This window comes from Penicillium citrinum (assembly GCF_028827155.1).
Source record: "Penicillium citrinum strain IBT 23319 chromosome Unknown utg000001l:1.0-4955037.0:1.0-4956770.0, whole genome shotgun sequence".
Classification (NCBI taxonomy): domain Eukaryota; kingdom Fungi; phylum Ascomycota; class Eurotiomycetes; order Eurotiales; family Aspergillaceae; genus Penicillium; species Penicillium citrinum.
In genome coordinates this window covers 1,624,132-1,648,360 of record NW_026622686.1, presented here as the reverse complement: position 1 = coordinate 1,648,360, position 24,229 = coordinate 1,624,132, and the positions used below count along the sequence as shown (strand labels likewise).

Below are 24,229 nucleotides of genomic sequence, written 5' to 3'. Positions count from 1 at the left end.
TTAAACGTTGGAATCATGTCCAAATCGGTAGGTGGAAGGATAGGGATAGTTAAATGACACATGTGGGATATTTCATTTTCATTCTCTCCTTTCCCTGAAAGATCCACGTTCAGCTTTTTCCAAGAGACATGTGATGGTTTGAATTCAGATAATTTGAAATCCTTTTGCACTATTCCACGTTTTTCACATTCAACAGCCGAGGGAGTTCTGCTCTGGCCTTAGATGTGACTTCTAATACCAAGCTCACAGCCGTTGCCTTCGGTGGAGACGGAATTGTCTCTCTGGAATTAAGCACAATTGCTGGTGGCTGATATGCGGTAACTTTTATTGTGCCCAATTTTGATATACCAAATTTACTTCGTAAACTTGATACTTTGACCCTCGGATCTTGAGATTGGGGGGATTGGAAGAGTGTATTGTATAGGAGCCACAGTAATTGAGCGACGAGCCACAAACTGCGTAGCAATCGGACTCTCCACAGATCTAATCTGGCAGGTAAAATGGATCTGGTATTGGATTTTCACTGTGTCCGGACCCTCAATTGCCAAAGAAGGAGGAAGATGACGATGCTCTTCTTGGAGCACTTCGTCAACAATGGAGTAAGTGTATGTCCCGTTTGCAGTCGTTGGAATTCCAAAGCTCGAACCTCATTATTTTGCGCTCCTCTTTGGCTGTGAACTTGGGAGGTCATTTCCGATTACAGGCAAATTGCTGCTCCTGCTTTAAGATCATTTGTTCTTCTGATGAGAATACAGCACTTCGAGCAACCTCCCCAGGGCGAATGATTTCGACAAAAGCAGCCCCTAGAAGCCTTAGAAACGAATGTAGATGGGTAACAGAGATCAATGACTTACCCTCCAGTGAAATGATAGCTTCAACAAACTCGATTTCTTGCAAGCTGTCTATTTCGCAATATTCAGAGACAACTTCACCCGAAAAAAAAAGGGATTGTGCCCACGATCAAGGATTATTTTAGCTCGAAGTTGTTCTTCACGCCCAATAGATTGTTTCGCTTTTGCGAGTAGTGTCATCTTTGATAAGCTCGGCTTTTTCCTGCTGCTATCAGCCAAATTCATGCTGCACAGATTCATAGCCGAGAGGCTCACCCTTTTTTATCAATCTTTTTTCAGTCATCCAATCAACAGGGATGATTATGAAGTGATAAGTATGACGGTGAATTTTTATTTCCATTGAATAGAGGATCAAGTGCTTTGAGAAGTCATCGGAGTATAGAGTACGGAATGTTCGGAGTAATCGGAGTGTTGAAGTACGTGAAAATCGACACTAATACCGCGCTAAACTTGCTCCGTTCGTCACCATTCATGGTGATGGATCACATCACCTGTAGCTTTTGAAGGTAACGAAGAATGTTTTCAAGAGCAAATCAGCCAATTCCGGCATTTGCCTAGCAGAATCAGACTTCTACCCTTCAGTAGAATCGTTTTAACCCCCACTACTACTATTCGCTCTCCACCCAACAACTTGTTGTTGAAGATATCTATCCTGAGTTCGATCGACATAGCAGCCGCTTTCTCCGCCACAAGGACTAAGCGCTCATACCAACAAGTCTCGAATGATGGCTGGCGTCCTGAGGAGCCCTCAAAACGAGACCCTACTATGGAAACAACCAGCAACAAGGCCGATGATCTGGAACGTCTTTTGAAAGGTTTGTATGGCTAATACTATACTATCATTGCTAAGACCATGGTCCAAGGAGCAAAAGAGATGGTCCATTTAGCAGAACTTTGGTTAGTTTCAATCTCATAGTTGACCTCGTATCTACTACATTTTCTTTCGAACATTTCATCTTCCTGGCTCGGTCTGCCATTTACTACTCGTAGTTATAGTTACATAGATGCTCTGACTAACTAGTGATGAGCTGTGCTCATACCAAAGCTTTTGGCATATTCCAGGAGTTCAAGTTTGCCTTATTTATGATGAAGATCCCTCAATATTTGACTTAGTAAAGTTATAATACACCATAGGCATCGCAAAACTCTGGTGAATATCTAATTTTATCATTTTTTAGCCTGTGGCTGACGAAGGCGCTCTTCCTGCCTCTCGCTCGTCTTCATCACATCGTCACACCGGTCAAGGATTTTCACCCGAGGTACTTTACCCATCAGTTCTCGAGAACGAGGAACTAAATACAGCACAAATCTTATCTACGGATCCCTTCGAGAAGATTTCGGGCAGATATTCCCGAGTGATAGAAACTAAGCCAAGTACCGGCCGAACCTTGGAACTCTACTTTTCATGGGAACTACATAGTGATACTAATAATAATTCAGCATTACCAAAATGTTGCAATGGTTTGACTACTTCTTCAATTGTACCCACCACGCTAATGCGGCCCGATCACCCCCAGTCACCGCGATGGCTTCTACGATTGGTGCAGATCAGTTCAGACGGCGCTAATTCATCACACTTCACTGGGGAAATCCCTCCGCACCACCACTTATTACGGTTGTCCTGGCGAGACGCTGCTCGCTGAGCTCTTGAAGACCGTCGATTGGTTCTTTGTGAGAGGGAATGGCTAATCAGTGCAGCTGGTCACAGCGTGAGAGCACATTTAGTGTGACCCCCCCACTGGCTGTGGTTCCATACATGTAGTCCAGATTACCCCCCCTCGTGATTTATTTCTCGCCGTGCTTTCAATTTGATGACAGTCATACTGTACAAGCTCAAGCTAAAGGTCCTGGGGAAGAGATGAGCTCTTTGATGGTTTAATATCTACGAGGGTGTGCATTTATTGAATCGCAGCGCGATCTTGTAGTCAATAACATAGTAAGTCCATCTTCTTTGGGATATTACGAAGCAATGGGAGCTCACAAGATTTACTTGAAGAAAGGGAACGAAACGAAAACCACCAAGTCTGCCATCGATCAATCCATCATCATGCGGAATCCAATCCTTTCCCTCGTCAAACGGGTCAATGTCCCAATCACCGCATCGACGACAGGAAAAGAGCTTGCTGAAATGCAACGAGATCTATGGTCGCAGTCGGGCAAATATGGATATGGCTTTGTTTATTTCGCTGTAGTACTGCTGGTCAGTACTTCGCTTATTCGATTCTATCATATTTGGGGCGACAAAATGCGTATCGCTTATTATAAGGAACACAAGGAACATCGACCACATCTACAGCCAGCAGCGTCAGAAATAGTGGAGGAATATGAGCTACCCAGCGCAGGAACTGATGCTTCAAGTGCACATTTCTTCCCACCTGCATCAATACCAGCTCCACCAAAACGACGAGAATCTGTCCTCCAAAGATTTGTACCGCTCAAGAAGGTGATTGCTTTGATGCGATGGATCTTTTACCGACCTATGCCAGTGATTAAGATCGGGAAACTTGAATTGGTCTTCCCTTCATTGGCAGTAACTGCGATTGTATCAATTGCTTTGATTTTTGTCGCTTTATACTGCTTCCTCCCCCAACCGCTTTACTACTACTCCATCGCCCTGGGATCACCACCAGTCGCAATTCGTGCTGGCATGCTGTCAGTCGCCATGGTGCCTTGGATTGTTGCTCTCGCTACAAAGGCAAACTTCATCAGTATGCTCACTGGACTGGGACCGGAGCGATTGAATGGACTGCATCGCTGGTCTGCCTACATTTGTCTTTTCTTGAGTCTGGTGCACATGATTCCGTTCTATATCACGCCCATCTGGGAGAATGGCGCAATGATTAACTACCGTACATTCATCACTTTGCCTATGTACGTCTATGGAACCGGCCTTGCGGCCATTATTCCTCTTTTCATCCTTTGCATTCATTCTCTCCCCTTTATACGCCACAAAATGTACGAGCTGTTCATCGTGATCCATATCCCAGTATCCTGGATTTTTGTGGCTATGCTCTTTTGGCATACGAAGAATTTCCTCTCCTCCTGGGGCTACCTTTGGGCAACGGTTGTCATTTGGATCATCACTTATATTATCCGAGTATTCTATTTGAATTGGTCAAATCCCTTCAACACGGATTCATTCATGATTGGAGAGGAGTCAGCTGTCACTCTTCTCCCGCAAGGTGCATTGAAGGTGACTGTGCCCACCAAAATGCGCTGGCGACCTGGTCAATACGTCTTCTTGCGCATGCCTAGAATGGCATTTTTCGAAAGTCATCCTTTCACAATCTCCTCGCTTTGCAGTGACGACTTTCCATCCGAGTACGGTGAAGAATACCGTGATCTAACGCTAGTGTTCCGACCATTTAAGGGCTTCACACGAAAAGTCTTCAAGAAATCATTGGAAAATGGGCCGTATAAAATCTATTCAGCTCTCTTGGAAGGACCTTATGGTGGAATGCAACGTCAAATGGCCGCCTTTGACGATGTGGTCTTCTTCGCTGGTGGAAGTGGAATCACAGCGATCGCCAGTCAACTCCTGGATTTGATCAAGAAGATTCGTGACGGGAAAGCCGTGACCAAATCAGTGAAAGTAATTTGGGCCTTGAAAACAGCAGAGACGATGGAATGGTTTCAAGAAGAACTACGCATCTGCCGAGACAGCGCACCATCTAACATTGTGAATTGCCATTTCTTCCTCACTGGCGTCGGTAAAGAAGACCAAGCAGGAAGGGATATGGTTCAAGAAAAGATTTATGGCATGTTACAAGGAATTGATAAGCGCAACTCAGCATACATTCGTGAAGAAGCAGCTGGTGATGCCGAAATCGAGAAACAATTACGTCGCGAGAACGAAGATGGACTGGCTGCCTTGCCAAATGCATACACTGCCTCACATATTGCCAATAGTCGACATTACCAACACCCTCAAATGGCCCCTCACTCAGGCGCTAGCTCACCAGGATTCGATTTTGGATTTGGTAGTCAATCAATCCAAAATGCGCCTCAGAGAAACGTCACACCACGCTATGCTTATTATCAACCTCCACTACGCAGAGAGAATTGGAAGACAGATTACTTCCGGCCCAATATCTCCCAGATACTTCGTGATTATTCCAAGAACTTCGGTCGACGTGCTTGTGTCTTTGTCTGTGGTCCTCCGGAGATGCGTATTGAGGTGGCTAGGACTGTGGCCCAATTACAGACGCAAGTCATGTTTGGCTCTTCTCAGGATGAGATTTTCCTACATGCAGAGAATTATAACATCTAATTTAGCGACGGGGCATCTTGGGTGCTCCTTTTCATGCTGTATATGTTGATTCGATACCCGTGGCGTTGTTAGCTTTGCTTTATACCTTTTAGTCCGCATGTACTATTACCTACGTAACCATGCCCAATACCATGCCTACATTTACTACTGTACTGCCCTTATACGATCAACCTATCTTCCCAGTATCATGTAGAAAGGATGTCTCACTAATAAACTTGAATGCATTGTTGAATCATGCAAGTAGATATCTAATTGGACTGTCTGGGTATCAGATGTATATAAATCGTCAAAAGCGCGGCCTGAGCACATGATGCTTTCACCTTCTCTGCGACACATTCTCCTTCTCCGAATCATCCTCAGCCTTACGCTTACGCGAGGGAGTATCATCGCTTTCAAAAGATTGAGAGTCGGGTAAAAGTTGAACTCCATGATCACCTTCATCACCGTCTTTAGCCTCAATCTTCTCCCAACCTCCATCATCAGGATCACTGCGATTTGTACTTTGAGAGCTCTCATTTTGGATTGTAGCAGACTCAACCGAATTCGACTGGCCATCTTGCTGCCAGTCTACGTCCAACGTAACAATCCTCGCACCAGATGGGGTTAGACGTCGATAATACCCTTCCACGACACCGTCTTGGACCTTAAAACCACGAGCAATATACCACCTTAGACCATCCTCATTTGCTTCATGGACGTGAGCTGTGACCGAGCGAATGCGGTAATGTTTGACCAATTTTGAGATACGGCTTGGTGTCTTTGATTTCGGCGGAGTTTGAAATAAGAGCGAGTTCAACAATGCCGCTGCCACGCCATGTCCCCGATACGGCGAAAGAAGGTGTAGTGTTTGAATATATAGATTCGTTTCTTGTCCACCCGGAATCTCTTCCAGTCGACACCGAATTCCCCCAATTACTTTATCTGTCCCTTTTGAAGAGATCGCATTTGTGATATTCGTAGTCGAGACCACCGGGTGATCATGGTAGATTGCGACGCGTGATAGAGACGCGATGACTGGGTCGGTTATAGTGGCCGTGTAGAATGAATTTGGGTAGCGGATGGGTAATAGTAACCCCGTAATACGCGTCAGAGAAGGTATATGCGCTGTCCCTATAGCTTCAACCGTAACATGAGGGTGGGGTGTCTCATAATGGGCCGGAATAGGATCGGGGTAAGGTATGAAGGAGGGTTTGTTGGTGTTTGGGAGTGACTTTGCGACGGCAGACTTTGGAGGTTGTATTGGTGGAGGGTGAATTGGGGGTTGAGATCGACCTTTGGAGAATAAATGAGAAGTCATCTTTTCCCTCCCCCCTAAATAAATACTCGTCTGGAATGAATATGAAAGAGTGTTGCAAGTTGCAAAGTTGAAGTTCGTCCAAATTGGATGCGGAGAGACGATAAGCCGATAAGAGCGGATCGACTTCGGCCAGTCTCGTTTCAACCCCAACTTCGACTCTCTTCAAGTCCAGCAGAACAAAAAAAAAGGATCAAGTGTCCAGGTTCCCTCAATCGGTAGGGTGAGTCTCTTTCCTTTATTGAATGGCTCCTATGGGATATTCTTCGAGATATTCTCTTACTGTTGTTTTCTCGACTCTCTCACCCCTGTTGGATCAGGTGGCTGAGCCTCAACCTTCATACCCGAGACACTTACCCGTGAACTGATGCTGATATACTATCCCGACTACGTGAAGGGTAGAGACCGAACCAACTCGTGGCCCTCCTTTTTGTATCCTATGTTATATGATATCCTTCCCCTCGGACCGATTCCGATCTCGACTTGGTTGTTTTAATTAGTACCCGGTGGACATAACCTCTGCATAGATTTCCAGCATATGGAGAACTAGCCCCCGTATCGGCGCGAGAAGGGTTTTGACTGTGTCGTGCGGGTAGACACAGTTGTCGGAAATTGAACATTGGATATTGAAGACCGACATTATTGGACGACTCCGAAGATGACCGATTCCAATGCCGTGGCCCAGCGGCCAAGTTATCCTGCCGGTACCATCGCGAAAGTGGTATGATTTGCCGGAAAAAAAAACAGTGATGAGGGAACTTGCGTTGATTTCTAACTGTTGTTTTGTTTGTCTAGTCTACCGATATATTGAACGAAACCTTTCACAATATCATCCATGATCTCGTCGCAAAGGTCCATCGCGAAGAAAAGGTGGCGCGAATGCGCTCCGCAGTCGTGGTTGCTCGGCAAAGGGCCGAGGAAGAAGCAACTGTTCCCGAGGAGACCGCCAGCAAATCCGTGACTGACCAAACGAGGGAGGTTGTCATTGATGCTCATAAGCTTGCAAATACACGACTCGAGACCGATGCCGCTATCTTCGATCACGGAAAAGTACACCTCAAGGGAAATCCATTGCATACTGTGAAGGAGATCATCTGTCCGGACTGTCGTCTACCACGTCTATCGTATCCTCCGGTGGGGGCAGGACATCGGCCACCCCCAGATCCAAACAAGAAATACTGCAAGAATGGACCGATGATTACCCTACCCGGACATGATGTTCACGGGAAACTATTCGCCATCATGCCGAATCCTAAGAAACGAAAAGATCAGAAAGATAGTACCATTCCCGAGATACCGACCAGCAAGTGTCCGATTTGTCCGCGATACTTCGTCATGAACAGAGTTGCGCAGCATTTGGATCGCTGTATGAACATTTCTGGTCGCAATAGTACTCGCAATAAAACACCGACAGACAGCGGCAATAGTGGTGCCAGTAGTCCGACATCTTCAGCACCGAAGCGCCCACATGATAACGATGATGAGGGTAGTCCCAGCCCAACAAAGAAGAAGAAGCTCAGCGGTTCTAATAAGAAGGGCTCTACCAATAAACCCGGACCGAGCAAGTTAAAGAACTCATTTACGGCAGAGGAGAATGACGATGATATCAAGAGCGAGAATGCCGATGGCTGAGGCTGTCCCAGAATTATCTTCACTTTTACTACTTTTCTGCGGCATCGCGGTCTCATGGGCGTTTTTTTTTCTGGGCTTTGCTTCGGGGTTTATTTATGGCGTCTCGGGGTTCGTCTGTTCTACATAAGAGTTTGCATAGACGACGATGATGATACGGGAGGGATGGATCTTGTATATTACTTCATACTAAGCACTGGGCTACAGCTGGCATTGCTGTAGACGGTGCATTTCTTTGATTCGATTACTTTCAGGCTTGAAATAGGTTAATTGCATTCAAGTTATTGGGTTTTTGTGCCTAGGTCTATATGATACTAGCTAGTCTGCAAGATATTGTGTTGTATACTGCAAAATCATTGAAAAAACAGCAGCAGAGACTTTCTTACTCGCGACAACAATTTCTCGGTCACTCTCAAGCTCTTGATCTCGGATATCTACAAACTAGTGTAGTGGGCTACGCAGAGTTCAATGTACATAGATTGATGAGAGCATTAATCGAAGTTCCAGTCCTATGTCTGTTAATAAGAAATATAATTGCAAGGATCATGGTTTCTGCTAAACCATGTTGAAGCAATGGGGTGGTAAGAATCATTGATATGAAGCATTGGAGGGATCGAGCAAACAACATGAAGATTCCCTTCGTCCGCCGGCCATCCAGGATTCAAGATTCTCTGAATGGAAGAGTGGCATCGCGGAGATCAGCCCCTAATACAGTACCAGCGTCTTCATCTCGGCTTGTGGTATCTCCAGAGTCGAAGGTTTTGTTGTGCACGAGACCTTGAGGCAATTCCGATCCTGATACGCAGCGAGCAAGAGTAACAAGTGTCGATTTGTTGAGATACTCTCCCGCTGATGGCCAGAATCTAGTCGCTTCGCACTTCTCAGTAACTGCATTGTTACAGCCCCGCATTTTCGCCTGTAGGTAGGCCACGAGAAAACAAAAGTATACATATCTCCGACGTGGACGGTTGTCGGTTAAAAATTTCAATTCTCTGTTGTCAATCTCCTATTATATGATCAGTACAATATTCCAAGTGTGGTTCTTCCACAACTAACCTTTAGTTTCGTGTAAGGAGGGTCACTACAATTTTCGCGAAGGTTCCAGGAACCGATTGTGTACTCCATCTTCGATTCGTCTAGGACGACACATCTCCAACGCGTAGGGTTTTTCAGCGGACCCGGCGTTGGGACGATCGCGATCGTTCCCTGATCGAAGAGCAATTCGATACTACTAGCCAGTGTGATTCCTGGTTTGTGCAAGTCAGTCAATGCTTTGGTCACAAGAAGAATGTTCTTACCGTTGCGTGGGTCTTCTAGCACACCATCACTAACCCCAAACAAATGCGTAATATCCTTTGGGGACATTGACTTTGGAACCAGATGCGCCGATTTTATATTCTCTTCGGGGAGGGGCATCCCCAGTACATGACACCATCCAAAACCAGGACGACAACCCTCATTGACCCCGTAATACGAATATACTTTCTTCTTGAATGCCGACTGGTCAAACTTGGATGATTTTTTTTTAGCAGTGGCACTCAACACACGGGAAATGATGGCGTCCCTATAGGCATGCTCGAGTAAAGTTTGATCGACTGGACCTTCCACTCTCTGACGTTTTGCTGAGCACTCTTCGTCTATATCCTCAACGATCAGTGGGCGTTGAGTTTTCAGTACGTGGAGGGTCTGGGATGACGAGCGGAACGACTTCAATAAGGGGGCAATCTCTCGCTGGAAGTCGTCGTGGGATATTTTTGCAGTTTCGCGAGCCTCAGTGAGGCCATCTCGGACACAACGAAAGTAGTCAAGCTCGGTTTCTAATGCTTCGAGTTTCACATCAAGAACGTCGGAGATCGATGACTCCACCGACATCTCAGAGAGCCGGGACGCTGCACTCACGGACCTCACTTTCTCCGTCTCCAACGCGGTCTGAAGGTGCTTTGGGAGTAAAGAAGAGATTCGTCGTGGTATAATCGGGGGGGTCGGTGGGCTTTTCCATCTTGTATCACGTTTGCCAGCAGGGAATTGATGTTACAAAGAAAAAGAAAAGAAAAAACTCGAGGCGTCAACGCTTCTTGCGATAATGGTAGAGATGAAGGGAAAGGGAAATGAGAAGTGAAAGTAATAAAAGATGTAGTAGGACGATTGCTGAGAAGATTACTCTATATGATCTGTCCATGGTTGTCCCAATTTGGCCTAGCTTCATATAGAGTTTGTGCATAAATTCACTTTGCCCAAATTGGGTCAGAAATATGAAAACTTAGCCGCCATGTTGCACAAGTTAGTAATTCCTATATATCACCGTCTGTACAGTGGTGTACTATAAGTTTGAGAGGACAGATGTAGAAAGAATAGCAGACAAGAGGAGTTTCAAACTAATCTTACAATACTACATTTCTGTCTGTATCAATAGATTGATATATATATATATATGTATGGATTATACAGGGCTTCTTAGACCCCTAGATCCCGCATCTAAAATCTATATATTCGAAGGATCTGCAATTTGAACTGGTTGTAAATTAATTCTTGACAACAAGGCTGTCTATTGATCATTGGTAAACGAGGGTCGATGGATAGAAAATTTAATTATCAATCTGAGCGTCAGTGTATACTTAGAGATCTCCCAGATTATACAAGAAATACTTAGTGCCACCGTACTTATGACAGTTATTCAAACTATTTGAATAGAACATAATTTATGCTGCACCTCTACAATTGTTTAATATACCAACAGCCAAGTAATGATCATTCAAATGATTCATCCTTATTTTACGTATAATCAAAGAAGTTCAAGAGTTCCACAATCAATACCAAAATGGGGCTCCACCACCCGCGGGGAACTTTGACTTTCTCCAACTTCAACTCTTCAACTCTTCAACTCCTCGCTCCTCACCATGGCCGACCTCTCAGCCTGGGCTATTCCGCGACTGAGTCAACTACTCCCCCTCGATGAAGAATCCCTCAAACAAGTCATCGAGTATTCCGCCTCTCTTCCCTCAGACGCCTGTGCCGATCACCTCAAAAACCTCCTCGGAGACTCCCCTGCTGCTTTCGAATTCATTTCCTCCTTTAACGCCCGCCGCAATTCCCGTCAAAATAATCGACAACCTCCTGCTACCAGCTCTTCCCGGAATGATGATACATATGCCTCAAAGGGAGACCGACCGAAGGGGAGAGGAAAGAAGCAAAAGGCTCCGCTACATAGCGCCGGTCCACCACGCCGGCCGGAGAACTATGGCGATGTGGGCGGTGGCTATATGAAGAAGGATGAAGAGGATTACATGTCAGCCAGCAAATCTACCTTGCAACCTCCACCTCAGTCCTCGAACCCCGGCTCTTCGGGATCGTCTCGTGCCCAATCGCCCATGCCTTCGGCATCTTCCAAAGCGCCTCCGTCAGCCTCCGGCCCAGTCCTGTCAGATATGCTACCAAATGTACGGTCGAAGGTGAGCAAACAGTCTCGACAAACGAGCTCGGCTGCCAATGCGTCTAAAGGTGGCGCGGCTCTCACAACAAATGATATCACCGATCTGACAGCTGCCATTGCTGCTTTGGAAGTATCGACCAACCCAACATTAGGCGAAAAGCGAAAGTGCAATTGCTACGCTTCGATTCACTCATTATTTGATCCCGCTCCGAATTGCTTGAATTGTGGCAAGATCATCTGTTCGTTAGAGGGACTACAACCCTGCTCATTTTGCGGTACACCCCTGCTCTCCGCAGAGGAAGTGCAGGATATGATTAAAGAATTACGAGCGGAACGCGGACAAGAGAAGATGCGTGCTCATAATGAGGGCGTTCATCATACCGGAGGACCGCGTCCGGTTGGTTCTGGGTCCGCATCTCCCAGCAAACTCGATGCTGCCAAGGCACATCGTGATAAACTTCTCTCATTCCAGGCCCAGAATGCCCGTCGAACAAAGGTTGTTGACGAAGCTGCTGATTTTGAGACTCCCAATGTTGCCTCCACTCTTTGGATGAGTCCCGCGCAAAGAGCACTAGCGCTTAAGAAGCAACAGCGTATTCAACGCGAGATGGAAGAAAAGGCCCGACCGGAGTGGGAGAAAAAGAAAAGTTTCATGAGTTTAGATATTAAGGGAGGTAAAGTTCGACGAGTATATCATACTGCTGCAACCGAGGCCACCCCTGAACCCAGCGAACCAGAGCCTGCAGAGGATGTTGAAGATGCTGCGCCTGTGCAATCTTCTACTGGACATGCATTCAGCAACAATCCTCTTCTGGCATCGGGCGGGCTCATGCGTCCGGTCTGGAAGGCTCCAGATAGTAAGACTGCTGTCGACGCGGCGGCGCGGACCGAGCGAAAACAAACATGGAGACGGGTGCAGGATGACAATGACGATAACGAACAATGGATCTTGGATGGTGGAGCACATGGATATAGTACATAATATCCTGTTTTTTTTACTTTGGCTAAATGCCAATTGGTTTTTCATCAGGATGAGTCTGACAGGGTTGCTATATCTGTCCTGATGAAGCTGGCCTCTCTTGAAAGTGTGGACCCCGGGCTATCCAGATGGCTTTTGATGGATTTCCCAGAATTCTGAGACATGGCAGTACTTTTTCGGGTACTCACTACGTGAGCTAGCAGTTTAATGATACTTGAAGTCAGACTGCAATTCCTTTTATCCCTAGCCTCGATGAATTCTGCTTTGAGAAGACTGCCAACTTTATGCTGGGTTATGTTTGGAAAAGCCTAACATCTCGGATCTCTATCGGTTACTCCTCATTCAGTGAACGGAACAGAAGATGCAGCGAATATATCAAACAGACCAATCTCCCTCTTGACGTTACCGATAAGAGAGAGGTGCAGAGCCAACTGCAAGTTTGCTGAGTCGATGCTCCATCGAGGCCAATCCCCACAATATCAAAAACGGATATTGGCGGTCTCCCGTGGAGTGAAATCCACCCCCAGCCGTGGTGGAGTGGAAACTATTTGGAGGGGTTGTTTGTCTCGGTCTATGGTCATTTCTATCTTTGTATACCGATGACCTATAAGATTTCCTTGATATGATATCTGAGTGAGACCTAAGGTAGTTCTTACAAGCCATGCATACGCCATTCAGCCACTGTTCCCTTGATCCATGTAGTATTGCTTACTTGAATATACTGTGTACTACTAGCCAATATTCTTTGAGTCAATTCTAGCCATTTCTTTCATCATTTAAGTACAATAACTTCCCCAGAGTTCCCAGCATTCCAGCATTCCCCCACCACATCAAAACATCACCCCGTCTAAAGTACTTCCAAGATTGAAAAGAAAAAGAAACCAATCAAAAATACCCGGTCATAGCCGTGCAACCGCCTTCTTTTCTCTTTTCGTCCTTTTTCGTCTCTTTTTTTAAGCGCCGCGCCGCTCCTGGCAGATTCCGTCATCGACATTCGGCTGGGCGCGGGTATTTGCGGGTGCGGCGAGTATAAAGTACATTTCAACCCTACAAAAGACGGAAATACAAAGAGAAGAGACAACCTCATGCTGACCTTTTCATTGTCATCTTAAAATTAAGGAGGAATATTCAGGGATTTCAGAACAGCATTTAGCATCATGCTTGCTGAACCTGTACTCAATCATCTCACTGTTGATCGGATACTGAGGGATCTGGCTGCAGTGCTGGTAGTACTGGTAAGCTACTCCTTCATTCCCCCCCCATAACCCCAATGTCTTCCCCCACCATCTCCACAAATGATATTGTCCCTTCGGTCAGATTCAGACTCAGATTCAGACTGTCAAACTGATATGTTCAGACTATTGCTTATATCCTCTACAATCGATTCGTCCATCCACTCCGTCATATTCCAGGTCCATACTTAGCATCCATCACTCCCTGGGTCCAACTATACCACGGTCTAAAAGGTGATCGACACCTCTGGCTCGACGAGTGTCACGAAAAATACGGTAGTCATGTACGTGTCGCACCAAACTTTGTCTCGGTAAATACCGACCGTGGTCTACACGATATCTACGGACATGGAAAACGTCTGCAAAAGGCGGATTTTTATAATGCTTTCCCGGCCATCAAGGGCGTATACAATACCCACAATGCAATTGATAAAACGATGCATGGTCGGAAAAGAAGAGTTTTAAGTCAGGCTTTTTCTGACGCCGCGTTGAAGGGTATGGAAGATGTCATGCTTTTACATGTACGACAACTCTGTGCTGTATTGGCGGGAGATGGATTTGAGGCAGATGTGGTTCAGGATCAGGATCAGGATAGGAAAGGGTTGGTGCGTAATATGGGAAATTGGTTTAGTTATCTTTCTTATGATGTTATGGGTGAACTTTGTTTTGGAAAAAGTTTCGATATGTTGATTTCTGATAGCCGTCGACATATGATTGGATTGGTTGATCGTGCTGCGAATCGGCATTATGTGGTGAGTCTCTTTCCTTCAGTCGGTCATTGGGATTGGTTCATCTCTAACAAAAGGGAATTTAAAAAAAATTAGTGTGGTCTTTGGATGCCTCTGGACCGCTGGAACCTCGATCAAATCCTCATTCGTCGCCTCACTCAAGACCGCTGGAATTTCATCATGAACTCTCGCGTCGAAGCAAACAAACGTGCCCAAGAACGAGCCTCAGCGGGTCGTGAAGCAAAGAAAGATTTCTTCTATTACCTTCTCAACGCAAAAGATCCCGAAACAGGAAAGGGTCTAAGTACACCCGAACTATGGGGCGAAGCAAATGTCCTCATGATTGCAGGAAGTGATACAACATCCACCACCCTCGCCGCAACCCTCTTCTACCTCGTCCGATCACCCGCAGCCCTTAAAAAATTGACGACGGAAATTCGAAACGCTTTCACTGAGGTAGAAGATATCGTCAGTGGAACCAGATTGAATGAATTAATCTACCTCAAAGCCTGTATTGACGAGGCTCTTCGTCTCGCTCCCGCTGTTCCTGGTGCACCACCCCGTGAAGTTATGGAAGGTGGAGCAGTCGTCGATGGTGTTTTCCTACCTGCTGGTACAGATTGTGGAACACCTACATATTCAATTCATCGACAAGAAAAATATTACCGTGAAGCACAGCAATATATCCCCGAACGCTGGATCGAAGGAGAAACCTGTACCGGACCCGAAAATCAAAGTTGGGAAACGAGTAAAGAAGATGTTGAGACGGCTCGTCGGGCATTTTGTCCTTTTAGTATTGGACCTCGAGGATGTATTGGGAAGAGTATGGCTTTTATGGAAATGAGATTGACCTTGGCGAGATTGGTGTTCTTATTTGATATGAGTTTGGCGGATCGGAGGGGTGAAGATGAAAAAGGTCATTTGGCTCTTGTGGATCATTTTACTAGTGCAAAGGATGGGCCTAATGTTGAGTTTCGGAAAATTGTACCTGTTTGTTAGTTGGTACTTGTATATGATGTGCTTGGTGAATATTATCAAAATTTACATGTCTGACGTGGTATGAGAAGTATATGGATGTAGAGTATATCAGCAGTTGTAAGTCCGATAAGTTGTCATTCTCAGAGAATGTTTAGAGGTAGATCTTTCTGCAATCACTTTTTTTTTGATTCTGTATTATACTATAATACCATGATAGTATCATGATATTTCTCAAGGTGTTTTCTCCATTTATGTAAATTCAAACTTGACTGTGATAGATCTTGTATAGATCCATCTAAACAATCAACCCGGATATCTTCTAAACCATCCATGGTTTAAACATATCCATCCGGGTTTATAACTGTCGAACCAAGAATGTGTCAAAAGTACGTCACTAGGTTAAAAAGCGCGCACGCAGCCCTAGTCCTGACGACGTCTGATGAATAGGAGGCTAAAACGGTCATCGTTGGCTCAAACATCGGATGTCCTTTCCTCCCACCTTCATCACATTACGTTCTTACTCAGTTCAGTGAAGAAGCACGATAGTCAATACAATGAACAATCAACTTGACAGTGAATGCTATGCCCCAGAGCTGGATATTCTTGGTGAAAGTTTCCTCACACATCTAATCCCATTCACCAAATCATACGCCTACGATGGGGAGCTTCAATTGTTAGATCTCATTGACTCTAAGATTGCAAATGCCACCCAGGACTTCTTCCTTCTATACCCCGGAAAAGCTTCAGTTGAAACTATCGTTCATGTCTATCATCGAATACTCGCTCCACCCGCCTTGTCTCATCTTTCGACCTGGCTGAGAAACTCGTACTTTTCAAAATGCCATCCTAAGCCCACGGGTTCGCCTCTGACGAAATGGATACCCTAATCAGACAAAAATTGCTGCCTATGGGACTTTATAATGCTGTTCATGGGTTTCCAGGGGTTACGAGAATTGGCAAGACAAGCCATAGAGGCAAACAGCCTGATTATGGTTGGGGTCCTAAGAGACCACCTCATCAATCTCGTCCCGCTGAACCTAAAAAACCTTCAGTCGCACTTGAAGTAGCTTACATTGAGTCTGACGAGAAACTCAACCTGGATGTTCGCTATTGGTTGAGTCCAACTGATGGAAATGTCAAAATGTGTTTGACGATCCGTCTTGACCGGGCAAATAAGGAATTTCGTATGGAGAGCTGGATACGACAAGGGGCAGAGGACAACAACGAACGGATTCGCATCCGCCGCAACCAAGTGGTCTTCGCTCGAGTTACACCAAAAAATCGGCCAATCGTGACCGGAAACCTCCCGTTCCGAATTCCCTTTGAAACCTTGATGCTAAGACCAATGGATACCGGCATGGCCGCGGAGCAGGATCTATTATTTTTAACGGTAGATCTGGAGCAGGTCGTTGAATCTGTTTGGGATTCATAGTAAGGATTATATTCGTATATTTTAATTCTTTTCGGAGTCGTCGCGGTTTCATTCCGTTCAAGAGTACACTACAAGAGTGTTGTATTCCAATGCCCTTTTACATGCATGTTGATAGTAGTAAATGGCTCTTTTAAATTCATGGATATTTGCGCCTCATATATCTCCAAAGTTAGTTTTCTACTACTCAACTATAATGACTACTAGAACTACAGCCAGATAGAATTGTACATGCAATGCAATATATATACTAGTAAGTATACGGTGATGGAACGTCCAAGATGAACCTTGGACGTTGAATCAGAGCCAGGGTAGCACCAAATACTACCAAAATCACAGCTAACCAAAACAAATCATAACAAGATCAATTCGTGAATTATATTAAGTATAAATTCAATTAAAATACATAAAACCTACTGAGAATTCGACTATATTCACCTATTAAATCAATCACCACCTCAACCCATAAATGCATGTCGATCCCCAAGGACACGGTTGCGCGTCTTGGCAGCCCGCGTTTAGCAGAACCGCCCGCGACCAACTTCAACTTCAACTTCAACTTTAACTTTCCAATAGAATCAATTTGATATTCAAAGAACCAACTTGATGGCATCTCAAAGATCATGCCATCTGCACTCACAATCACATTTGTGCAGTCGACTGTGCTAAATGCTATTTCCAACATTCTAGCACAGTTAATTGATCAGCGCAACAACACCGTAAATCTCCTCCCATGCCCAACAAACCTCAACCCCATTCTGCACATAACCAGAATCCCAAAGAATTCGATCAGGGAAAGAAAAGAAAAGAAATGAAATGATCCAAGCTAATCTGTTCACAGACACCATTCAAAGTAAATACATTGGCTCTACTACAGTTCATCACTTATGGCATTTTAATCGTGCCCCTGAACTTTTACTGGCAACGCGCCCTGGAAACCCAATATCCAGGATTTCCCTCGCGCGCAGAAATATCAACACTCTTTTCAACGCGTTCATGCAGAACATTCTTCTCACTTGCATCTATACGCGCCTTTTTATGTTCTCTTTGGCCTTGGTCCGCTGGTTCAAGTGATGTCTCGCTTCCGCATCATCAGGACAAGGAGAAGGAGAAGATGGCTGAGATTCAGGGTCAAGGATCGAGTCGGTGGGCGCCTCGGGTGAGAAAGTCGGGTCTACATGCGTTTATGATGAAGTTTCTTTTCGATCAGACCATTGCGGGAGTGGTCAATATTGTTTTGTTCGTTGCTTTGATTAATCTTTTGAAGGGGGCTTCTTTTGGGAGGGTGTGGGAGTTGGTTCTTGAGGTATGTTTACTTGTAACCCATCTGTGCATTTTGATCTGCCTTTGTTTGTATTTGAGTTCCTTGAGAGCTTGATTTTGGTGCGTTTCGTCGCTTCTCGAGTTTCGAAACTAACCATGGAATAGGATTTTCGTCCTATCATGATCGCTCGATTTAAGTATCGCCCCGTCGTGTCAACACTGATGTACACTGTCATCCCTGTTGATCGGCGCGTCGTTTTTGGCAGCGCCTGTGGTGTTATTTGGGGAGTTTATCTCAGTTTATACGCGGCTGTTTAATGGTGATACTCACCTTTCTCTTCGTCTTGATTTATCTCAATGTTTCTTTTCTAGCGTTAATCTCAGCGGGCATAAATTTAGATATGGATTTCATTGTGATTTTTCTTTTTCATAATTCACTGTATTACTACTCAAGCCAATACATAGGCATATAAACCCCATATTATACTATCCCTGACGAGACCCGAACCCCGCAAGCCAAAAGGAAATAAATAAGAAAAAAAAAATATGCATGAAGGAGAGACATTAGGGTGGAGGAGATTGCTCATGCAGCTGGCATCTCAATCTTCTTGCCCTTCACAGAAAGCCACTCAATGAAGATCGGACCAACGAGCGTCAAGGCGCTCATCGCGACAGAAACATAGAAAGTCTGCATAATGGCCTCGTTATATGCATAAAGAACACGCTCCAATGCAGCCCCGGATACAACACTGCGCACCATGGTCGCACCAGCAGAAAGTACTTTCACAGCATTAGCATCAGGTGCGTAGTGTGCGATATTCTGAAAAAGTTGATTCTGGAAGACATTTTGTCCGACAGAGACAAAAATGGCACCTCCCAAAGTCTGCGAGAACATAACAATCGCTGTACCACAGGGGACATCCACGGATTTCAGCGCCGTCTGCATGACAATCATCGGCTGTTGCATACCCAGTCCAAGACCAATACCGAATAAAGCCTGGTAGCCGATCCATTTGGGGTGACCGGAGTCGACCTCCAAAGTGGTGAGGAGACCTGCACCGATGGTCATGATGATAGAAGAGGCGATCATGAACGGTGTGTAGTAGCCACAGGCTGAGACAAGTCCACCTGCCAGGAGAGAAACGACGACGACAGCGAGAATCATTGGCAGATTCATGATACCAGACTTGATAGGGGATGCGTCTTTGATGGCTTGGAACCAGATAGGGAGCTGTGAGGCTATCAGCATTTTGCATGTCCTATGTAAAAAACTTGGGAAAAACTCACATAGTAGGTCAGAACAAAGTATGCACCACCCAAAGCAGCCGCATACCACGCTGAACCCCAGACATTACGATTCTTCATCATGCGAGGAGGAACAGTGGCTCGCTCCTGACCATGCCATTGCAGGAAGAGGAAGGCGATCATGAGAACACCAAAGACCACAAAGAGCGCGATGACGCGTCCATTGCTCCAAGGGTACTTAGTACCGCCCCATTGAAGAGCCAGAAGAAGACAGATGACGGATGGCAGAAAGACGACTGTTCCAGCTATATCAAACTCAGCCAATAGCTGTTTCCAAGATGTCATTTGCTTGTAAGCTTTGTTTGCTGGAAGGAAAAAGAGGACGAAAAAGAAGGTCACGGCTCCAATTGGCAGATTGATATAAAAGCACCAACGCCAGGTCACTCGATCAGTGAAAGCACCTCCCAAACTATAAATCAAATTAGCAGTGGAATATCGTTTCTAGGATAGGAAGGTAGTCATACAGAGGACCAGCAACATTGGCAACGCCAAACATGGCACCGATCAGACTCGTATACATGGGTCGTTTGTCCAGTGGAACGGTTTGGCTGATGATCAAAACAGATCCAGAGAATAGACCTGCCGCACCGAGACCAGCGACAGCACGACCACAGATGAGACCGACAGAAGTGGGAGTCGTAGCACAGACGAGAGATCCAATTTCGAAAACGGATAGAGCGCCGAGATAAATCCATTTGATAGAAAAGTAGGTGTAGAATTTCCCGAATATCAAAGTGACCGCGCAAGTAGTGAGCAAGTATGAACTTCCATACCAGCCAACATCTTCCAGGGAGTTGAATTCATCGGTGATTTTAGGGATGGCAGTTGCCAGAATGGTGTTATCCTAGAAATTGTTAGAATGATTGATCACTTGAATGACGGATAATAAATGGTTCTTACCAATGCCACGCAAAGTACGCAAAAGCAGAGCGCAATGGTAATCAGAGTCAATCTCCAAGCGGCTGGATACTCGATCTCAGGCTCTTCAGTCTTTTCCCCATCAGTATCGCTGTCTTCTTTATTTTCTCCCGCCTTAACTTCCTTCTCAGCCTCATCTTTGACGGCAGTCTCCTTGTTGGAGTCTTCATGTTCGTTGGGAATGACCTCCTTTTGTTTAGGAGATTCGGAAGTGGTAGCCTCTTTGTTTGTATCCTCAGCTGCAGCATGGGGACTTCTCGGCTCTTCAATCAATGTACTCTTCTCACTTGCTGCTCTTGAGGATTTCCCCTTCGATTGTGGTCGACTGTGACTATCTGAGTCGGAAGCTGTATTATTCCCGAGCACTATCCCCTCTTTGGGTTGCTCGGGTGGATTAAAAAATGTAGACATTAGGGGGGGTATATAGTCAGATTAATAGAGTAAGAAACGAATGAAGAGAGTGGGAAATAATAAAGAGCAGGGGGGGGATAGCTGCGATCACATTACAATCAAGCATAAATTTTCAGCGGAGGGAGGGGGAAGAAGAGGCATTAAAAGTTCGACGCAGGCTGTGTCAATGCAGGATTGGCAACGCAACTAGACCTTTGTACAGGTCTCATCCTAGACCAGGGCGACCTTGCCGATACGTCAACGTGGAAATTGAGGGTGAACCAATCCTGTAGTCTCCCTTTTCATCCCATGTGGTCCGTGAATCTTCCGTTGCGGTCTGCAGAGTCAATAGTACAGTACAGCAAGTTAATGTGGGTTCAATTCGCAGATCCATTTTGTAGTCCATTCGCGCTCGGATTGCGAGAATAAACAGTGCAAAGAGTGCAAATTTCTACGGAGTTGCTGTTATCTGTCTAGTTTGCGGTTTGATATACGTAATAGTCGGATGCGCGGTGATCCAAGTGTCATTGGGGGGGGGGGGAAAGGAAAAGGAAAAAAAGAAAAGTGGATAAAAATCATCCGAGGGCATGGAATGCGGGCAGTAGGTCGAGATGAAACCGCGTCTCAGTTGTAGACGGGGATCATGTCGGCTAGGAGACCATGCAAGGATCATCAGCTATCATCTGCAGGCGTTGTCCTGGGGTCCAGGCTCCAGTGCAAGTCGGTGGACATACCCTTGGCACCAATTGGGATATAAGAAGGAGTGTATAAAGGAAGATCCCCTTGCTCATGCTCGGTAGTCATTGTACTTACAGTAGTGTTGGAGTAGTACTGTATGTACGTATCCAAAATCAATTCATGACCCTTCTGTATTCTTGAAGAGAGCATAAGAAAGAGGAATGTCATATCAACATATACGTCAGCCAGAACGAAGTTAGTAACTGCATCATGCGAGAAAAATCAAATGAAATTGATTCCAATATCAACTGGACATCATCAAGATCGACCGGGAGATCGTAAACAGGATCTCCTAGCACTAGCTCCGAATGTCAATCTGGCATTAAATTAAATTAAAGAAAGGAGTGGAGTGAAATAAGATGATCGTCCGCAAGGGGCCGAGAGTTAATGAAAGTGTGTGGGGAAAGCGGTGAAGAATACATTATGTTGTAGTGTAGAAGCTAAGGACAAAGGTGGTTATACCAAAGTTTTAATTGTTTAATCTGGAGGAACATGTATTATGTACGTCTCTGCTATGTATGTTGTTGAATGTCAGCAATTTGGTATTTTAACAGAGATTCAATATTCAGATGTAAAAACCGATATAGGCTTTATGTTAGTCTAAGAGCCTTTTCTCAACATCACGATACTAGAAGTAAACCCTTCTATATATCCCTTAGCTCAAAGCTGTCGATCTTGCTCTCGCAGCAACCGCAATAGGCCCGCCATTATCCTCTAGATATTGGGTAAACTTAGGACCAAAGTCTTGCAAGAAGGCCGAATCCATCATTTCTTCGAGAACCGCCACCTTATCACCTTCTTCCGAGAATGTAATAAACACCGAGTATTCTAGCTGCCAGGGCCCCCATGGAAGGGTCCCTTTTGACAAGGCGTATACTGCGGCTTTGTTTCTATCGGGATCGTGTACAACATGGTGAACTGTGAGCTTTGTTTGGACAAGATCCAATTAGTCTACCTCCAGGTTTACGATGACAATGGTCCCTCTTACCTCGTATGATTGAACTGTAGCGATGAGAGCGGGAAGAATGTGGTCAACTTGTGTCCGCGTTCTGTTGGGGACACCAAGCTGAAAGGGGAGAGTGACTTGGGTGAAGTCATCGGCGAAAGTGGACATCCATTCCTCAGCATTCCACTTCTTCCACCCGTCGATGAACTTTTGCAGCGTAGCTGCCTGGATATCTCGGGAGGCAGGCATACTGGGTGTAGAGCTGGATGGCGTATATAGCGACGTGGATTATATTTATGAATACACAGCAGGACAGATCGAAGCTGATGCTGGCAATTTTCAGGATTATGAAAAGGAGGGTCAGTCCTAAACCTGATATTTATAGAGACATGCGGCGTATTTGGAAGATCGTGCGCGAATGTCTGGGGTCTCGGATAATAGTTGATTAGCCACTCGGGACATTTCTTATAAAATGGGATCCACGAGCAACTCCTAGTCAATTACTAGCATGGCTAATGGATATACCTATGGGGCATTAAGCTCGACTTTCTAGGGTAGATAATTTCTTTTCAATCGTTTCAATAGACGACTGTGTCCCTCAGGCGAGCTTGGTATATCATTTCATATTGTGCCATTCTGTGTGAACTGGATTTGTAGTATGGATGGAACTTTGAAATAGAGGAAGCCGGTAATGATTGTAACTTGAGTCTCATATAAATACCTACCTGATGGCCCTATGACAGTATATCTAATTGTAGAACAGTTGTTCAAAAATCCATTTGTGGAGAGCATAACACTTGAGCGCCAAAATTTTGTTTCACAGCATCATAATTCATCGTCTTGTGTTATCCTGTAATCAGGGAAAACCATTTCTTTACTCCCTTCCGCACACAAAATCCTACTTTGCCATCCTCAGCCAGCTTGCAGAGGACTTCATCCATAAACGGGCCTATTACCTTCGTCCGTACCTGTTCATTTAGCTGGTTACCATGAATCGTATCAATCAGCTCGTTAACCGTAACGCTACCCGCTTGTCCAACCGATCCTTTCTCTCGATGAAGCCGGTCCAGCGCGACGAGGCATTGCTTCTCGCGGCGTGTCTTCTGCCCAATTTCCGCCTCGATCTTTCCCGGTAAATCAGATATAACCGCACCATGTGCCGGGTATCCCACCACACAGCCCTGCGCCTGCATCTTTCGCAATGCGTCCATGTACACGCCCAGATGCTCCACTGCACTCGTTCCATGTCCGAGAACATTGTCGCCCGTAAACAGGGCATTTTCTTCCTCAAGCACAAAACACATATGATCATGCGAGTGACCCGGAGCGTGAACCGCGCGAATCGTGGCCCCCTCGACAGCGAAAATTTGGCCGTCCTCAATTGGCTGCTGGCTGTTGTCAGGAGAATTCTTGTATATGCTATCAGCCAAGTATGGGTACAGGCGGAGCAAGTCCGGTACGCCTTTGGTGTGATCACCATGCCAATGTGTCAGGAATACATGAGATAATTCGATAGATCGCTCATGTAATGTTTCTTCAATCAAGTCCGCCCATGCGCGGTACCCTTGCGCGGTGTCTATGATAAGCCGCTGCCTTCCAGTACCGACAATATACGTGTTTGTGCCTTGAAGTGTGAACTATTGACAAAAGCGCCGTTAGTTTGACATCAAGAAATCCGTCTTATTGTATTTACCTTTCCGGCGTTCTGTCCGAGGATACGGAGAACGCGAGGACTAAGTTGATCGACATCGAGTAACTTAGGGAGACGCGACTGCTGAGCGTTCAGGTAATCATCGAATGCACAAGCATTCAAGCTTTTGTTGATTTGCTGGTATCCTCCTTCGCCCAT

At 45.5% G+C, this 24,229-nt stretch overlaps 11 protein-coding genes across 11 annotated transcripts; 6 read left to right on the top strand and 5 right to left on the bottom strand.

The window, feature by feature from the left end:
- Positions 1–2,898: 2,898 nt before the first annotated feature.
- Positions 2,899–5,121, top strand: N7469_000614 (putative metalloreductase transmembrane component; the record flags this gene model as incomplete). Its single annotated transcript, XM_056639534.1, has 1 exon — positions 2,899–5,121. The coding sequence occupies one exon, from the start codon at positions 2,899–2,901 to the stop codon at positions 5,119–5,121; it is 2,223 nt and encodes a 740-aa protein (XP_056505291.1).
- Positions 5,122–5,437: 316 nt separating this feature from the next.
- On the bottom strand, positions 5,438–6,418 carry N7469_000613 (GNAT family N-acetyltransferase; the record flags this gene model as incomplete). The annotated part of the gene is made up of 1 exon (XM_056639533.1): positions 5,438–6,418. The coding sequence occupies one exon, from the start codon at positions 6,416–6,418 to the stop codon at positions 5,438–5,440; it is 981 nt and encodes a 326-aa protein (XP_056505290.1).
- Positions 6,419–7,073: 655 nt separating this feature from the next.
- On the top strand, positions 7,074–8,047 carry N7469_000612 (uncharacterized protein; the record flags this gene model as incomplete). Its single annotated transcript, XM_056639532.1, has 2 exons — positions 7,074–7,136; positions 7,211–8,047. The coding sequence occupies 2 exons, from the start codon at positions 7,074–7,076 to the stop codon at positions 8,045–8,047; spliced, it is 900 nt and encodes a 299-aa protein (XP_056505289.1).
- A 658-nt stretch (positions 8,048–8,705) lies between these two features.
- N7469_000611 (HNH endonuclease signature motif containing protein) lies at positions 8,706–10,042 on the bottom strand (the record flags this gene model as incomplete). Its single annotated transcript, XM_056639531.1, has 3 exons — positions 8,706–9,050; positions 9,101–9,291; positions 9,343–10,042. Coding segments are annotated over 3 exons (1,236 nt in total), but the record flags the coding sequence as incomplete, so codon positions are not given.
- Positions 10,043–10,941: 899 nt separating this feature from the next.
- N7469_000610 (C2HC5-type zinc finger protein) lies at positions 10,942–12,456 on the top strand (the record flags this gene model as incomplete). Its single annotated transcript, XM_056639530.1, has 1 exon — positions 10,942–12,456. One exon carries the CDS (start codon positions 10,942–10,944, stop codon positions 12,454–12,456), a length of 1,515 nt encoding a protein of 504 aa, XP_056505287.1.
- Positions 12,457–13,610: 1,154 nt separating this feature from the next.
- On the top strand, positions 13,611–15,412 carry N7469_000609 (cytochrome P450; the record flags this gene model as incomplete). The annotated part of the gene is made up of 3 exons (XM_056639529.1): positions 13,611–13,688; positions 13,811–14,437; positions 14,510–15,412. The coding sequence occupies 3 exons, from the start codon at positions 13,611–13,613 to the stop codon at positions 15,410–15,412; spliced, it is 1,608 nt and encodes a 535-aa protein (XP_056505286.1).
- Positions 15,413–16,265: 853 nt separating this feature from the next.
- Positions 16,266–16,823, top strand: N7469_000608 (uncharacterized protein; the record flags this gene model as incomplete). The annotated part of the gene is made up of 1 exon (XM_056639528.1): positions 16,266–16,823. One exon carries the CDS (start codon positions 16,266–16,268, stop codon positions 16,821–16,823), a length of 558 nt encoding a protein of 185 aa, XP_056505285.1.
- A 620-nt stretch (positions 16,824–17,443) lies between these two features.
- On the top strand, positions 17,444–18,401 carry N7469_000607 (Mpv17/PMP22 family protein; the record flags this gene model as incomplete). The annotated part of the gene is made up of 3 exons (XM_056639527.1): positions 17,444–17,539; positions 17,662–18,126; positions 18,249–18,401. The coding sequence occupies 3 exons, from the start codon at positions 17,444–17,446 to the stop codon at positions 18,399–18,401; spliced, it is 714 nt and encodes a 237-aa protein (XP_056505284.1).
- Positions 18,402–18,666: 265 nt separating this feature from the next.
- On the bottom strand, positions 18,667–20,717 carry N7469_000606 (MDR family MFS transporter; the record flags this gene model as incomplete). The annotated part of the gene is made up of 4 exons (XM_056639526.1): positions 18,667–19,314; positions 19,371–19,797; positions 19,853–20,232; positions 20,289–20,717. 4 exons carry the CDS (start codon positions 20,715–20,717, stop codon positions 18,667–18,669), a joined length of 1,884 nt encoding a protein of 627 aa, XP_056505283.1.
- A 1,372-nt stretch (positions 20,718–22,089) lies between these two features.
- On the bottom strand, positions 22,090–22,629 carry N7469_000605 (uncharacterized protein; the record flags this gene model as incomplete). Its single annotated transcript, XM_056639525.1, has 2 exons — positions 22,090–22,359; positions 22,423–22,629. The coding sequence occupies 2 exons, from the start codon at positions 22,627–22,629 to the stop codon at positions 22,090–22,092; spliced, it is 477 nt and encodes a 158-aa protein (XP_056505282.1).
- Positions 22,630–23,225: 596 nt separating this feature from the next.
- tpcB (metallo-beta-lactamase type thioesterase tpcB) lies at positions 23,226–24,229 on the bottom strand (the record flags this gene model as incomplete). The annotated part of the gene is made up of 2 exons (XM_056639524.1): positions 23,226–24,017; positions 24,074–24,229. The coding sequence occupies 2 exons, from the start codon at positions 24,227–24,229 to the stop codon at positions 23,226–23,228; spliced, it is 948 nt and encodes a 315-aa protein (XP_056505281.1).